General features: G+C 34.3%; 2 protein-coding genes across 4 annotated transcripts; one reads left to right on the top strand and one right to left on the bottom strand.

Annotated features, from left to right (window-relative positions):
* Window positions 1-2,859: 2,859 nt before the first annotated feature.
* On the top strand, window positions 2,860-10,863 carry LOC145582936 (2-isopropylmalate synthase A-like). Of its 2 annotated transcripts, none has more exons than XM_081640000.1 (12): window positions 2,860-3,720; window positions 6,870-7,083; window positions 7,162-7,242; window positions 7,379-7,468; window positions 7,564-7,650; window positions 8,405-8,505; window positions 9,030-9,063; window positions 9,149-9,223; window positions 9,413-9,496; window positions 9,606-9,740; window positions 10,086-10,231; window positions 10,336-10,863. In XM_081640000.1, the coding sequence occupies exons 1-12, from the start codon at window positions 3,038-3,040 to the stop codon at window positions 10,502-10,504; spliced, it is 1,899 nt and encodes a 632-aa protein (XP_081496126.1). In that variant the 5' UTR covers window positions 2,860-3,037; the 3' UTR covers window positions 10,505-10,863. The 2 variants fall into 2 exon arrangements, with proteins under 2 accessions (XP_081496126.1, XP_081496125.1); XM_081639999.1 differs by lacking the exon at window positions 2,860-3,720 and adding an exon at window positions 5,291-6,077.
* Window positions 10,864-11,073: 210 nt separating this feature from the next.
* On the bottom strand, window positions 11,074-15,657 carry LOC145582937 (uncharacterized). 2 transcript variants are annotated; one of them, XM_081640003.1, is made up of 7 exons: window positions 15,505-15,657; window positions 14,439-14,508; window positions 14,164-14,323; window positions 12,990-13,071; window positions 12,381-12,597; window positions 12,108-12,172; window positions 11,074-11,611 (listed from the first exon to the last, which is right to left on the bottom strand). In XM_081640003.1, exons 1-7 carry the CDS (start codon window positions 15,577-15,579, stop codon window positions 11,357-11,359), a joined length of 924 nt encoding a protein of 307 aa, XP_081496129.1. In that variant the 5' UTR covers window positions 15,580-15,657; the 3' UTR covers window positions 11,074-11,356. The 2 variants fall into 2 exon arrangements, with proteins under 2 accessions (XP_081496129.1, XP_081496128.1); XM_081640002.1 differs by lacking the exon at window positions 15,505-15,657 and having other exon boundaries at window positions 14,405-14,508.
* Between the last annotated feature and the right edge of the window lie 608 nt (window positions 15,658-16,265).

The raw sequence follows: 16,265 nt of genomic DNA, 5'->3' as shown, positions 1-16,265 counted from the left end.
TTAAAATGAAATTTTGATATGAATTGATTGAATTTTCATTTTAATTTCTGATGTTGGTTTTGATTTTTGCTTTTTAAGCTTTGCCGAATCCGCAAATTGTTCTTGTTTAGGCAGTAGGGTAATAATTCGAGGCATCGCCCGGACCCAAAAACTAATTATGTATTGAGAGATAGGTCAATGATTTGTCATATGTCAAACTCACATTGGATTTTGTGTCAAGTAAAAACATATAGAGGAATAATACATGGTAAGTAAGGTGTACAAATTCTTCAATGGACCTTAGTCCATCTAAAATAGTTGTACCCTTACTAAACCGTATCGTAGCCTTATATGAATGAAACACAACTCCATTCTCTTCTTCTTCTTCCTGCCATCTTTACTTCTCCTTTTTTTTTTTTTTTTTTGGTTTCCTTTTTTCTCTCTTTTTTTTTTTTTTTTTTTTAATCTAATCTCTTTTTATTTCTTTCTTGATTTTACTTCATTCTTTTTTTTTTTTCAAATTCTTATTTCTCTCTCCTCTGTTCTTTGATTTTTTTTTTCCCATTCATTTTTTCCATTAATCTTCTGCATTTAACGTGATGGAACTAGTTTAAATTCCCGAAGATATCAATCCAGGTTTGTTATTATGAATTAATTGTGATCAATATTAATTTATCCTTTGATTTTGAGATGAATTTATGGATAAAATCATTATTTTATTATCAATTGAATTTGTAGAAGCTAATTTGATCGATTTCAATTCGTAATCGATTATGATCGATTTCAATTCGTGATCGATTACCTGATTATTTTATTGTTCTCTTTAATTTGATTGATTAATTTGTTGTTCTCATTAATTTGTATGTATTTTTTGATTTTGAGATGAATTTATGGATAAAATCATTGTTCTAATATCAATTGAATTTGTTGAAGTTAATTCGATCAATTTAATTCGTAATCTATTATGATCGATTACCATATTGTTTTGATTGTTCTCATTAATTTGATCGCTTAATTTGATTGTTCTCATTAATTTGTATGTTCAATTTTCTGAATACCACTCCTATGCTTTTGAACATTTAGTAAAAAATCTGAACACTCGCAAAATTTAAACATTTAGTAAAAAAAATCCGAACACTGCACCACGCCTATACTTTTGAATATTTAGTAAAAAAATCTAGATGGAGCAGGGTGCACAATAGACTTATTGCGTAAGGTGTTTCCGAATTTTAAATCCAATGGGCTACAAATTGGGGGTTTTTTTTCTTTCTATTTTCTTCTTAATAATAATTGGCTCAAATCAGGCCATCCCCTTAGAAAATCTGCCCCTAATTAGACATAGTTCTAAAATACTCATTTGAGTATTTGACTAAAGTACTAAACAACTCTTTTACGTGATATTCAATATTTAAATTTTTGTAAAGATATGAAATAAGAAGAAAATAACTATATTTTGGTAAAAATTTATTCACAACAGTTTTAGAATTTTTTTTTTTTTTTAAATAGCATAATACTAATTAATGACAATTAAAATATACTGTGCATGACATACACAAGACCTAACCTTGTATAACACTATTTCTAATTCCTTTAGCATCTCATCAATAATATAGTTTGGTAAAATTTATAGGATGATTTACATAAATATAGCTTTTAAAAAACTTATTTACGGTTTTGCGTTGGAATAAAACTTATTTACAAAAATATAGTTCACGTAGGCTCGGTAATACATTTGGGGTAATTTTTTCTTAAGAGAAAAATTATAATAGTACATCTATACTTAGTATTTAAAAACACAAACCAAAATTGACACATGTCATCATTCTTTCTCACCTTTCTTTATTCATTCTCCCTCCTTATGTTTTCAAAGAAATTCTCTCTTCATCTCCCCCTTTATTTCTCAATAACTTTTATATTTTGTAATTTTTATTTTAATTCAATAACTAAATTTCCTAAACCTTCTCCTCTTCTCATTATTCCATCTATCAATTCAATTTATTCACATTCATAATTCATTTCTTTAATTTGACCCCTTATCTTCCCCCTCTTCTTATATATATACAAATTTTCAATAAAGATTTTTTCACACTCATTAAGTTGCAAAAACTAAAAAATTAGAGAAACATTTCTCAAAATTCTATGTGAAATTTCTACAACAATGAGGATGATGATTGAAAAGGGAAATATTGAGGTGGCAAGAATACTATGGAAATTCCATGGGATGACATTGTTTGCGTGTCATGGGGCTTTAATTTTGAAGATATTAAGTGCAATATAAGAGACATATATTGGTAAAGACTAAAAAAGAATATCATGCCTTCACATTTGATGTAAAAATTGTAAAATTATAATAAGTGTTTGGTATTTACAAAGTAGTTTTTTATACAAATTGTTGATTAATATATCATGCGATAGAGATATGATTTTACTATTCTAAGCCATTTTTTCTACAACTATTAGTCTATTACCACTAATTCATAAAATATTATAATATGTCAAAAAATGATAAAATAATTCATTCAAATAATTTGTAAAGGGTTTTTTTTTTTTTTTTTGGTGACAAGATAATTTGTAAAGTTTCAAATAAATTTATAACTTAAGCATAACCCGTGCGTAGAATGGGTCCAAAAGCTAGTTAATATGAATTACTCTAACCCCATCTTATTGTCGTATATGGAAAGGTGGACAATTCTCCCATAAACTAACTTTAGCATCATAAAGGATATGCTTAACAAGTTATTTGAGAACATATGCTTAACAAGTTAATATTGATAAATTAACCACATTGTCAATCCATCTCCCTTCCACTCATTTACACGTCATACAAATTACATCATATCATATATCAATATCTTTAAATCTCTCTATTATCATTTATCATCAAATTTTTCTTACATAAAAAAAAAGACCGCAAATATACTTGACAACTATCTAATATTTAGCCATTCATCATCATTTTACTTATAAATTCACCTACAAATTATTTGCTAATTTTGAAAAATAAAAGTACAAAAAATACCAAAAAAAAAAAAAAAAAAAAAAGCTTGAAATTTCATCAATGGCTACTTACACACCTCAAAAATTTTCAACCCTTGAAACCAAATTCCTTTACAAATCACCCCTTATCCCCAAAACCACCGCACTCCTTTCTCTTTCGTCTTCGAAACCCACCTTTTCTTTAATCTCTTTAACCACCACCGCCGCCGTAAAATGCGCCGTCACACCGTCGCCGGCGCGGGAACCTCGCCGGAGACCGGAGTACATCCCGTACAAAATCGGCAACCCGAACTACGTCCGAATATTCGACACCACCCTCCGGGACGGCGAGCAGTCGCCGGGGGCCGCCATGACGCCGGTACAAAAGCTCGAGATAGCGAGGCAGCTCGCCTCACTCGGGGTGGACATCATCGAGGCGGGGTTTCCCGCCTCCTCGAAAGCGGACCTAGAGGCCGTAAAATCGATTGCTATGGAAGTGGGTAATGCCGCTGATGAGGAGGGTTATGTGCCGGTGATATGTGGGCTTTCGAGGTGTAATAAGGCGGATATCGAGGCGGCGTGGGAGGCGGTGAAGTATGCGAAGCGGCCGAGGATACATACTTTTATTGCAACGAGTGAGATACATATGGAGCATAAGTTGAATAAGAGTAAGGAAGAAGTGGTTGAAATTGCAAGGAGTATGGTTAGTTATGCTAGGAGTTTGGGGTGTGATGATGTTGAGTTTAGCCCTGAAGATGCTGGCAGGTAATTTTTAAATTTTTTATTTTTTTGGTATTACATTATCTTATTATTGGTTTTGATTGTTGTTGTTATTCTTATTTTTGTTAGAAATGAGTCAAATGACTATTTTAATCCATATGATAAAGATTACCTAAGTTCTAAATCTTATACTACATAATAAGGTTGAATATTTTCAGATGAGTGAAAATCGGGTAAATAACATACACAATTTTATGCCAAGTATTCAATTACACTCATCGGTATTCAATTGCAACACTAATTGATAATTTATGAATAATCAATTAGGCATGTGGTGTTTTGACAAAGATGCTTAGTCTATAAAAATATAATGTAAAAGTTGGCAACACATCACTATCAAAGAACCCTTTTAATTTATTGATTTACTATTGTGACTTATGAGTCAAGTGGGGAGGTTTATCAAATGGTACTATGTATAAAATATGGCGGATAATGCAAAGCCTACACACTTATATTAAGAATTAATGTAGCCTATATATGTAGGTGATTGGGTTTGGTATAGTAGTAATTGATTATATTATCACATAGTGCAAAATAATTAGTTTAGCGGATATGCAAAATATTAAACATCTCACCTTTCATAACAAATGCAAGATTAAAGAAATCAATAAACAAAAATACTTAAGTTACGTGGTTCACTAATAATGAGTTATCTATGCTCACAACATATTAGCGAAGAGTTTTATACATCTTGAAAAAAGTACAAATTACAGAATAGTGGTCAAGTTAAACCCCAAAGGAGTTTCATTCATAGTATCGAAGGGACTAACTGATTCAAGGCATATTCTAACATTACCCATTTTTCTTACCTTCTTTATTTTGTTGAATGAGATAAATATACAATTATGTCAAAATAATCTAGTCATTTCTGAATACATTTTTCGTTATACTTAAAGATAATGCCTTAAAAAATAACCTACTTATCTATACAGAGAGTTTTCACGAGAAATAAAAATGACATTTTGCGGCTCAATACCATAAATTTTATAATCCATGAAAGCATTGGTGAATTCACACTTCCCTCATCTATACTTCTATATCTATACTTTAGTATTTAAAAATTATAACCAAGAAACTAAGAATGACACATGTCTCCATCTATTCTATGACACTTCTCTAACCATAGTGCCACATGTCATCTTACACTATTAATTTTTTATTACACCATTTTTTTAAATTCTTTCAGTAAACTTACACTTCATCTTTCCTACACATTTCATCTCTTCATCTTCACCTCTCCCCTTTAATACAACCTTTTCCTATTCTCTCTTTAATTTTAGCCCTTCCACCTTCTATTTAAGCCTCTTTTTCTATTAAAGTTCCAAAATTTTAATTTATTTAATCATGTTTCCGATTACATGCATATTATATCCTATAATGACTTACCGATATTTCCTCGCTGATCTCTTAATACAATTTTATATTAATAACCCGTGCATTGCACGGGCCAGAAGGCTAGTTGAGCTCAAAATTTAAACCCCAAATCTATTCAACCTTGACTAGTCAACAAGCCACGTAAGACCTAACAGGTTTATTCACATATCCAGTAAAATCAAACACCATTTCTTCATTGTTCATATTTCAGCCGCCTTGCTCATCTTCTTCCATTAAAACCTCTGCAAAAACCTTCAATCACCTTCATCAATGGCGACTCTAACAACCTCAAATCTTTCTCTCTCTTCCACCACAATCTCAAAACCCCTTTCCCCCAAAACCCCATTTACAACCCTCCTTTCTCTCTCCTCCCCAAAACCATCTTTCTCTCTCTTCTCACTTTCCTCCAAACCCACCAACAAACCCACCACTCGTTTCGCCTCCATAACTCGATGCTCCGCAACCCCACCTCGTACCCGACCCGATTACATCCCGGGAAAAATCTCTGACCCGAATTACGTCAGAATCTTTGATACTACTCTTCGAGATGGCGAGCAATCTCCGGGAGCGTCAATGACTCCAAAACAAAAATTGGAGATTGCTCGCCAGCTCGCCCGCCTCGGTGTTGATATCATCGAGGCGGGGTTTCCAGCGGCCTCCAATGCGGACTTGGAGGCCGTGAAAACAATTGCCCTTGAAGTGGGCAATGCTGTTGATGAACAGGGGTATGTTCCTGTCATTTGCGGGCTTTCGCGGTGTAATAAGGCTGACATTGATGCTGCTTGGGCTGCTGTGAAGTATGCAAAGCGGCCGAGGATTCATACATTCATTGCAACGAGTGAGATACATATGGAGCATAAATTGAACAAGACTAGACAAGAAGTGGTTGAAATTGCTAGGAATATGGTTAGTTATGCTAGGAGTTTAGGGTGTGAGGATGTTGAATTTAGCCCTGAGGATGCTGGCAGGTATTGAGGATATATATACCTTTTTGTTGAGTGTTAATTGAAATGTGTCATTTGTTGAATTAGCTATAAATTAATATAGAAGCTTTATGATTTTAGAATATTTTATGAAAGTTGTGAATGCATTAGTATGTTTGTTGGGATTTTGTATTAGAAATGGTTTTAGAGGTTGAGTTGTTACTTGTTGGTATATTAACCTTTGCAGATTGTGATTGAATTAATGTGATAGTTAAGGTTCGCCGTAGTGTCACAGTTGTGATTATTTGTCATAGTTGTGATTATTTTAGGGGATTAGCACAAGCAAACTTAAGCAGAACCAGATTATGTTAGTTTTAGGAAAGCTGCCAATGCACAACTTTGTTTTGCTGGGAATATCTTTGAAAATTCTGTAATGTTTTTTTTTAGATTGAGTTATTAAACTATTAGTCAATAAAACCCTTGCAGACTGTCATTGAATCACTATATTGAACGAGTCACATAGTAGCGCTACAATTTTTGTTACTGATAGGCATTATGATTATACAAGATTAGCCCAAGTTATGTTTGTTAAGGTCTTAAGGACATGGAACCAAAGACAAAATTGAGAGGTCAGAGGCATTGATCAAGTTGTCAAGCACCTTAAGTCAGTATAGACGTTGATCAAAACCCAAATGACCTAATGTGCTAGTCAGATGTTGCACTTTTTTCATTTCTTCTACGAAGTATGTAGAAGAATAATAAGGGCTTTTGTCTCACATAAATTTGGTTGTATACTGTTTTGTAATTGATATATTCTTTGGCTTTGTTTCTTCACAGATCAGATAGAGAGTTTCTTTATCAGATTTTAGGAGAAGTTATTAAGGCTGGAGCGACCACTCTAAACATTCCTGATACCGTGGGTTATACAGTCCCAAGTGAGTTTGGGCAATTGATTGCTGATATAAAGGCTAATACACCTGGAGTCAAGAATGTGATCATCTCTACTCATTGTCAGAATGATCTTGGGCTTTCTAGTGCTAATACAGTAGCTGTATGTCATTAACTTTTACTTATGTAATTGCATGAACTTAGTAAAAAAAAAGAGACCTCACATTGTATTGAAATTCAGGGAGCGTGTGCAGGTGCAAGGCAATTGGAGGTAACAATTAACGGAATTGGTGAAAGAGCCGGAAATGCTTCATTGGAAGAGGTGTGCCTTTATTGAATGATAATTAAACTTTCTTCTTCTTGATTTAGATGACTGTGACTTGGATTAAGGTTTATGTCATGCATTTAATTTAATTTAATTATGTTCATTTGTTGTCATTCATCATTTTCAAAAGTAGGTTGTCATGACCATTAAATGTCGCGGGGAATCATTGGGTGGTCTTTACACTGGGATTCAGACAGAACACATTGTGAAGGCCAGCAAGATGGTACTTTCTCAACTAAACTCTATAATAACTTATCTTCACTATTGAATGCAGCTTGCATATAGTTTTAGTTCTCCCATTTTTTATTTTTTTTTTAGGTGGCGGAGTATTCAGGACTGCTTGTACAGCCTCACAAGGCTATAGTTGGAGCTAATGCTTTTAAGCATGAAAGTGGAATTCATCAGGTTCGTTACGGTTCATATGGCTAGCAACTCATAACATTCTTTTGGAAGCTGCACTTTAATTATAAATAATGTTGTCTACTGAAGCCCAATTCTCCTGTTATAAATTTCTTGTATATCCATTGTTTAGCTTAACATAGGTTGTTTTTTGTCTACATCTTCTACAATAATTTTTGGTTCCTGTTAAGGCTGTGAAAGCTATGGGTAAGCTATGGAATTTATAAAACTACTCGTGAAAGCTATGGGTAAGCTATGGAATTTATAAAACTACTCATGTACATACTCCTCTATATGCAGTAATGTGCTGTTAATTGAAATACTAAAAATAACTCAACAGTAATTTGCCACTAATCCAAATGCTGAAGCATATTCAGCAGTAATATGCCACTGATTAATATACTGAAGCTAATAGTTGAATAATTCACCTTCTATTTTAGCTGAGCTCATTTCCAAATATTGCTGTGATGTGCCCTTGATCAAAATCCTGTAATTATTTCAGCAGCTCTTTTGCATACAACACTTGCCCCATTCATCTTTATCTTCTTTACCTTCTCGATACTTTAGCTCTTTTAATTGAACCCTCACTAGTTGAGTACTTGAGATGTTCTTTTCTTAACCCTCCTTCACCATTTAAAGAGTAGCCATAATATCTTAGCATCGAATATCCATCTCCTTTTGATTTTATCTTTGTTCAGTTGGATTCATGGTGAATTAGTTTATACTGTATATTAATTGAGGTTTGTTTATGATATTGTAGCACGGAATGCTAAAACACAAAGGCACTTATGAAATCATGTCTCCAGAAGATATAGGGCTTCAGCGAGCTGATGAATCTGGTCTTGTTCTTGGAAAGCTTAGGTATGTAGTATTATGTGTGGCTATTTTCTCTTGATGGTCAAATTCATTTACTAGTAGTATCACATTCCGACAATTATTCATCTTATCTGAGTGTCGTATTCATCTTTAGAGTGCATAATATCCTCTTACCTGTGTATTGTATTAATCTGTTTTCTCTAGTCATAGGCCTGTTTAAGTAAACAAAATGAATAATAGGAAGTTTATCAATGCTTATGTTGGCCCTAAGGGCAACAACTCCTTGAGTCTGTGATGCAATTGATACTCTTTTATAAAGATACATCTCAAAGATTACTTAGAGACTGGTGGAGTTAAGGCTATTTAAGGAGCATAGAATTATCTGATTTGTTCGATTGTAAGCTGTTGCTATGTTTTTCTTCTTGTTATGAATCTTAATGAAGGAACAAAGGCGTGTGGAGTTGTATGCTTTATGCTTAACTTGATTTCTTGTGCATTTTTTCCCCCATTTTCCATTACTATTTTTACAGTAATAAGAGATTATTGATTGATTTATATGATTGTGACAGTGGACGTCATGCATTGCAAAAAAGACTTGAGCAGGTAAGTGGTTATTTAGCCACTTTGTCAACTGAACTTCAATTTACTTATGCCTTTAAGTGTCTGACGGGTTTCCTATTTCTTCCAGATGGGGTACTCTTTTGAAGGCAAGGAACTTGATGACGTCTTTTGGCGCTTTAAATCAGTTGCTGAGAAGAAAAAGGTAAATAGGGATGTTTCTTTCTCATAAATTTTATGACGCTACCTGTTCCTAGGTCTTTGACACGTTGCTGCAAGCTGTTGGCGGACAATTTATGGAAATTTCTTAGAAGCTTAGGTTGCAAAATTTTCATTGGTTTCCTGAAAATTATTCCATAGATGACACTGTCTTTTTTACACTTCAATTCACCAGCATGTCTTGGATGAGGACATTGAAGCCTTGGTAATCGATGAACTTTTCCAGCCGGAATCAGTTTGGTCACTTGGGGATCTCCAGGTAATTTGTCGAGTAAATATATATGGCTCTTTGTTTTGTTTAATTTCCTTTTTGATTCTATGATTCTTGAAGAGCTCCTTAATTTGGATTTTCCTTGGGTTTTGGGCAGGTTACATGTGGAACTCTTGGACTTTCTACAGCAACTGTTAAGCTCATTGATGCTGATGGGACGGAACATGTTGCTTGTTCAGTTGGAACTGGACCAGTTGATTCTGCATATAAGGCTGTTGATTCAATAGTCAAGGTTTGTGGTGGAGAATATCATACGCTAATCTACTGCAGTAGAATTTTAGCTAGCTCACCGGGGATTCATAATATTTATTTGAAGTCTCCTGTTACCTTTGATTATGGTATCAAAGCTAGCTAATTTGTCAACTGAACATGTTGATTGTTCAATAATTTTTAAGAAAGAAAAGGCATATAAATACCTGGTTTATCAATATTATCTTCAATCTTAGAGAAAGCTGGAAGCGCATTTTATCTCTTTTTTTTTTCCCTCAAAAAGATGGTTAATTAACAAAATGTTTAAACTAGAAGGTTTCCTTAGGGGTGGCTTGCAGTTTAACAATAGAGCTCTCTTTATAAACAGGTACCTGTGACTCTACTCGAGTACTCACTGACAGGTGTGACAGAAGGTATAGATGCAATAGCTACCACCAGAGTATTAATACGTGGGGATAATGGCTTCACAACTACACAAGCTACTACTGGGGAGCAAATTCGCCGAACATTCAGGTATGAAGTTGTTATTTGTTCATTCTTTTTGGTGACTTCTAATGCACTTTTTTTTTTTTTTTTTTTTTTGATCCTCATTATTGAACTTGTACTCTTGACTGCAGTGGGAGTGGATCTGAAATGGATATTGTTGTCTCAAGTGTCCGAGCTTATGTTAGTGCACTAAATAAGATGCTAGCATACAAGAATAAACCTAATCGAAAAGTCTCGGTGGAGAATTCTCACGTTCCTGCCTCAGATGCTGTCCCTGCTGGTACTGCTCGAAGAGTTTAAGATCTTGATCTCACTTAGTTTCTGTATAAATATGGGATGTGAGCCTGCTTTTTGTCTACGTTGCCATGGAATGTTGTCACCCAGTGATTTTTACTGTGAATATCGAGCATTTGGTCTTTGTTACAGAGAAGAAACCTCCTAGAAAGGTCCTGGACTCCTTGGGGACGGCATAGGTCATTCACTCATTCATCTGTTTGCCCCTCAGTGTAAACTGTAATCGCCCCTCCTGCAGTCCGTAACTTCTATTTTTGTAGACTGTAGTATGTAACTCGAGATTGCACTTAAGGTGGTTTTATGCAGAGGATTGTCAGAATTTTGAATTTCATTTCTAAGAATAAAATTAAGCTTATTGCTTTCTACTTTGTCATCTATCCACCCCCTCTCAACTCCCAAGTTTAATGTGCAGCTTTGATATAGAATGGAGCAATACATCACCAGGTTTCTTGCCTCTGCTTCTTTATGTTGCATCTATGAGAGGCTGAGAGCCAAAATTCTAACTTTATTTAAGTTACAAAAATCTGGACAACTGAATAAGGTGTATAAGTTGGAATAACTGGATAAGAGCCATATTAAGACGAAAAAAGAGAAAATTTTAAATTACTTTGTGTAAATGTTATTGTTACAAAAGCAATATGTAAAAAACATCATACATTTTCCCCAAAACGGCAAAACCCACCATTAAAAATAACAAAAGAAGATTAAGGCTAACTTCAAAAGTACAATTGACATTGCCTTTTCAAACAAGCCAAGAGATACATTGTATAGGTTCAGGTGGTATTTTTCATGATCAAGTATAACTTCTTGGACCGATTAATTCACTAAGAGAGAAATGTACTTTTCCAAGTTATACTCTCACCAGGAGAAAGCAGGTACAACATAGGTGGGATAAGAGCCACATTTGGATGCCAGCTCTTGCACTTTTGAAGCTTCAGCTACTTCACCAAATTGGTGAAGTCCAAGCTCATCTGCATGGATGCCTCCTGTGATGAATACAGACTGCATTTCAGCGACATTTGCACCCATTATGTCATGGTGCAGTGAGTCTCCTACAGCAATGCATTCTGGTGCATCCACACCTGCCATGGCCATGGCTGATTCGTAGATAATCTGTCCAAGTATGTTCAACCTCAGATTTTAGTTTTAAAGGCAGTGAACAAGGGTGATCAACTGTGACAAACATCTCAATTTTATTTGTCCGTAGGAATATATAAGCATTGTAATTGACAAGGTTTGTACTTTGTATCATCAATAGGGATGTTTTGTCCCATATTGTGTCTCATATATATGTTCTTCTGTCCCTGAACCCACCACTTCATCAACATTCACCGTCAATTTAAACTACCCAATTTTTAAGGTGTGAAATTTAATTAGGTGGGACACAAGAACAAACACCAATCCCCATATACAGGATAACAGGACAATTACATCAGAATTCAGTGCAAACATCTCAAGACATCAACTGGATGGATGATGACATTAATGATTACCTCATTTCAGAGGATACTAGTACTTGTAGATGAATGACACATTATAGTTGATCTCTTAAACACGATGATATTCAATCTACCAAGATGACCATGAGGATAGAATGGCATGATTTTACCTTTCCAGGCTTTCCCATCCACTTGACTTCTCCACCAAGTTGCTCATATTTTGCTGCAAGCGTTCCTATGAATGAATTCATAACAGCGAAACAATACATAAGAATTTAGGCAAAGGAGCACGCAGACAGCTAACAAATCAGATATTTTATTGGGAATGCTAACAGTTCAACACATTACACTCAGTTCAAAACATAGGTTTTTTTAGCTAGATGTTGACATGTTGCATAAAGCAGTTAACAGTGCAAATTTGTTACATTTGAAATATAACCTACCAGGCATAACTCGAAGTGCTCTGGCCTCAACAGTTACATAGTCTGGATTGGCCACCACCATAGGGATTTTTCTTAAAGCACATTGTTCCAATATTTTTTCAAGCTCTTCCAGTTGCTTCGGAACAGCAGATCCAGAAGAAAGCCCCAGTGCTTCAGTGCCGTGGACCAAAATGAATTCAGCCTCTTCAACATTATCCACAACTTTCAGGTCTAGACCCTGAAAAAGTAGCAGACAGGAAAGTGATCAGAATTTTAGGTAACCATCTTTGATTTTTTACCTAGCTGAGTAGAAAAAAGATATCTACAATCCTGCATAAATACCTATCCATTCAATAAGTAGGAAGCTGAGGTTATGCCAAGATAGAAAATTGACATAAGGAATTTGACAATCTATTCTTTCTCAGCTATACTTGGAAATAAAATCAATTCATCCTACAAGAAACATCTCAGCAAGAAGATAGGAAAAGGAAAATAGATTTCGGTGAACAGAAAGAAAAGACTAAATGCTCCACTCCAAATTCTCTCTAATTGTATGAAATTAAGAGTTGGTCTTTTAATTTTAAGGGTGAGTGGGGGAAACAGGAATAGAAGATCAAATATGCAACATACATCAAGAGATATGGCACCCCGGTCACCCCAGGTCAAGTGGATGCATGACTTTCCAAGCGCTGCAAACCAAGGATCATCTCGCCTGTCCATAGTGACGAAGAAGGGATATATCAAACAAGAGTTTACACTTCAGAGGATGATCATAATGGTTGAAAGTACAACAATAAAGCAGCCATTAGCAAAACCAATGTAATCCTGATCACCATTAAAAAAGAAAACACCGAAATGGAAACATGATTAGAAAACACCTTTGCCAAGAAATGGAAGAAGCGCATGCAACTAGTAAACTGCAATGAATAGGGCTAATGGGGAAGTGCAGTGTAGGCAATGCTTGATTAGTTGTTAAAATAAGCTTGAAGAGGAAGGGAGTCAGTTAGACTTAGAGATGCTATATACAGATCAGTGAGAGAGAAAGTGGGATGAATATTATTGATTGTTTCCTATACACTTTGGGAGAGAATAAGCCTCTGGAAAGTTTTTGTGTGCCAGTCTCTTGTTTAATTTCCAGAATATCAATCTAATTCATCTTCTTACTTTAAATTCTTCTATTAAACCCTGTCCAGCTATATCAATTCATAGCACGCACCTGCATAAGAAGCACAAGTTGCACAACAACAGGCGTAAAGGAGCACAAACAATTTTTGTCTAGATGGTATATATTTTAAAAAATATCGGTGTCACAGCATAAAACTCTTCTCATTTATTTTGCATAGGATGATTGTGGTTAAGTTGACCAAGCAACAGTGATAGTTTCCATGCCCAAGAGACTATATTATCCACGTGTCTCCATACTACACATGTACAATAATAACATTTTATGACTCCAAATTTAAGTACAAAAAACCCATAAGTAAATCTTGTAACTATATGAACTTACATGTGCATGTTTCCATGTTACAATAAGCTGGTTAAGTAGTTTTTGAGGATACATCTATATGATAGCTTCAAAGAAGTTCTACAGACTAGACTGCAAGGTACAGTGCATAACGTAGAAACACTCTTTGATGCTAATGGATGAAAAAGTGTAATGAAAAAGTGTAATGAATGGCATAAGTCAATGAGCCCATCATCTTCTACTTGCAAATTATTAAGGGACATCAATCTTTTATTTGTTCTACTGGTGTATGATTAGAGCAGTAAGATAAAGGTTGAGTAAGATAAAGTAATACTCAACCTTTCAAGGTATTGATGCGTCAATTCTCCACTGGTGATGGAACCTAAAAAAAGGTTAGGATCAAATCCCAAATTTCTCAATTTCTCAGTTGTCACAGATGCTCGTCTTGACGAGTTACTTATAACCACCATCTTAGCCCCAGTTTTGGCTAGCTTTTCCACTGTTTCCAAACAAGTTATTTTAAGCTTCAATCCATACCAACTTCACAAAATGAGTGCACAGATAAAAAAAACTTGCTTACCAAATACTTACAAAAGTAACCAATCATAACATACATGTTGATATAGCACCTGGGTACGGCTTTTTTCCATCATGAAGAACTCCAAATTGATCTAGAAACCATGCCTGCAAGCACATCAACAAAATCAATTTTTTTTCAACTATCGATAGTATCTGTCAGCTATCCATGCACTTAGACTTCAAAGACACTTAAAAGTTAAGAAAACGCTATGCTACATGAATCGGTCAGTTTCAGCAATTTCCATCACTTTCAAATCAGTTCTATAATCGAAATCATTAGTACCTTGATTCTAACAAGCCTAAACTGGTTCTATTCTATATCCTCTATTGCAAATGATTGACATATTGTGACATTGTAAAAGAGTGGTGTAAGACCCAGAAGCAATTTTCGAACAGGAGTGGAAACCTATTATTTATCTTTGAGAAAAGAAGTTGTTTTCTTCACCAAACAAAAACTTCTCCATTGATGATTGGCTTGCAACTGGAGACGACTTCATATTATCGGGTATAAAAATAACAGGATTGTGTAGGCTGGTGTGCAACATGGAATGTACAAAGAAGTTCCAAGCTATTAGTTCATAGAAACCAATGGATGCCCAAGTATGCAATTCTTACACTACATTTTTAGCTTCTTGATTTAAATTTAATCATCTCATCAATAAACAAACTAATAATGCTCAAAACTTCTAGATATTGATGCACAAAAGTCACTTGCATTTCAGCAGAATTCTCAATGTATCCATTAATCCATATAGATTAATCAAAATTTCCCATATTGAAATTGTAGAAACAAAATGTGAATTACCCTTAAAAGAAAATGTGCATATTATCAAAATCAACCCAATAATCTATATTTAATTATCAGAGATAAAATGTAAATTACCCACATAATTATAAAAAGAGGATGATAAAAAGAACCAAACTTGCATAAAACAGAAATCCAAATTAATTCGACAATCTTATTTATTAAATTCACATATTCAAATTTAAAGGGTATAACATACAACTTAATTAAATTCTGGGCAAATGGACAGTGAAAAAAAGCAGTGAAATTAGTAACTAGATTAGAGATTAGAAAAGTAATTATGATGAAGTAAGGACCTTGAAACGACGAGTTTCAGCAAGGTGTTGAATACCAGAGAAGAACTGAAGATCGTTTGCTGAAACGCTTACCATCTTCTCCAATTCAAGCCACCACCTGAAATGATGCTTTGCAGAGAATAAACCAAACAGGGGTAGTGTTGGAATTTTACAATTTTTGAGTTTTTGAATTTTTATTTTTTAACAAGTTTTTGATTTTGGGTATATTTGATTCACCACAAAAATTCTATTGCGTGTATTGTACTAAGGCTTTGGTTGACATCCAAATTCATGGGAATTTTGTTTTTGTAGGAAATGAATTTATGCATGCTTGTTTGGTTGATAATAATGTAGGAATTGGGATTTCTTAGAACGTTCTATTTCTCATAAAATGGAGGAATTAATTTTCCTAATCCCCCCTAGGTAAGTTGAACTTCCCATGGAAAATAGAAATTCCTACATCCAACTAAACAACTTTTGAAAATTACTAGGAATTACAATTTCATAGGAATTGAGGTTTCTTTGGCATTTCTACTTCCTACATCCAACCAAACAAGGCCTATTTTAAGGGTGTGTTCTATTCACCATATTTTCAATTATTTGAATTAATTAAAATTACTTTAGTTGTAATTTAAGCTTAGATAACCCTTATCAGAACTTAGTTTTTCTAAAATGAACTTATCTGAACTTTTATTAGACGTGAAATAAGTGAAAATAAGGTGAACAAAATGAGCCCTAATTAAAATTACTTGAATTTATCAATCCTCTCATTTATACTGATT

This window comes from Chenopodium album, chromosome 15, assembly GCF_948465745.1.
Source record: "Chenopodium album chromosome 15, dcCheAlbu1.1, whole genome shotgun sequence".
In the NCBI taxonomy this organism is placed as follows: Eukaryota; Viridiplantae; Streptophyta; class Magnoliopsida; order Caryophyllales; family Amaranthaceae; genus Chenopodium; species Chenopodium album.
Note: the sequence above shows the minus strand (reverse complement) of the source record. Positions and strands in the feature narration are given on the sequence as shown.

Excerpts from the sequence above, each read along its gene's own strand:
- LOC145582936 (XM_081639999.1), top strand. The coding sequence starts at position 5,380 with ATGGCGACTCTAACAACCTCAAATCTTTCTCTCTCTTCCACCACAATC. Across the intron at positions 7,084-7,161 it reads CTAGTGCTAATACAGTAGCT|GGAGCGTGTGCAGGTGCAAG; the intron begins GTATGTCATTAA and ends ATTGAAATTCAG. Across the intron at positions 9,497-9,605 it reads GGTCACTTGGGGATCTCCAG|GTTACATGTGGAACTCTTGG; the intron begins GTAATTTGTCGA and ends GGTTTTGGGCAG.
- LOC145582937 (XM_081640003.1), bottom strand. The coding sequence starts at position 15,579 with ATGGTAAGCGTTTCAGCAAACGATCTTCAGTTCTTCTCTGGTATTCAA. Across the intron at positions 14,324-14,438 it reads CCCAGGTGCTATATCAACAT|TGGAAAAGCTAGCCAAAACT; the intron begins GTATGTTATGAT and ends GTTTGGAAACAG. Across the intron at positions 13,072-14,163 it reads ACGCATCAATACCTTGAAAG|GCGAGATGATCCTTGGTTTG; the intron begins GTTGAGTATTAC and ends CACTATGGACAG.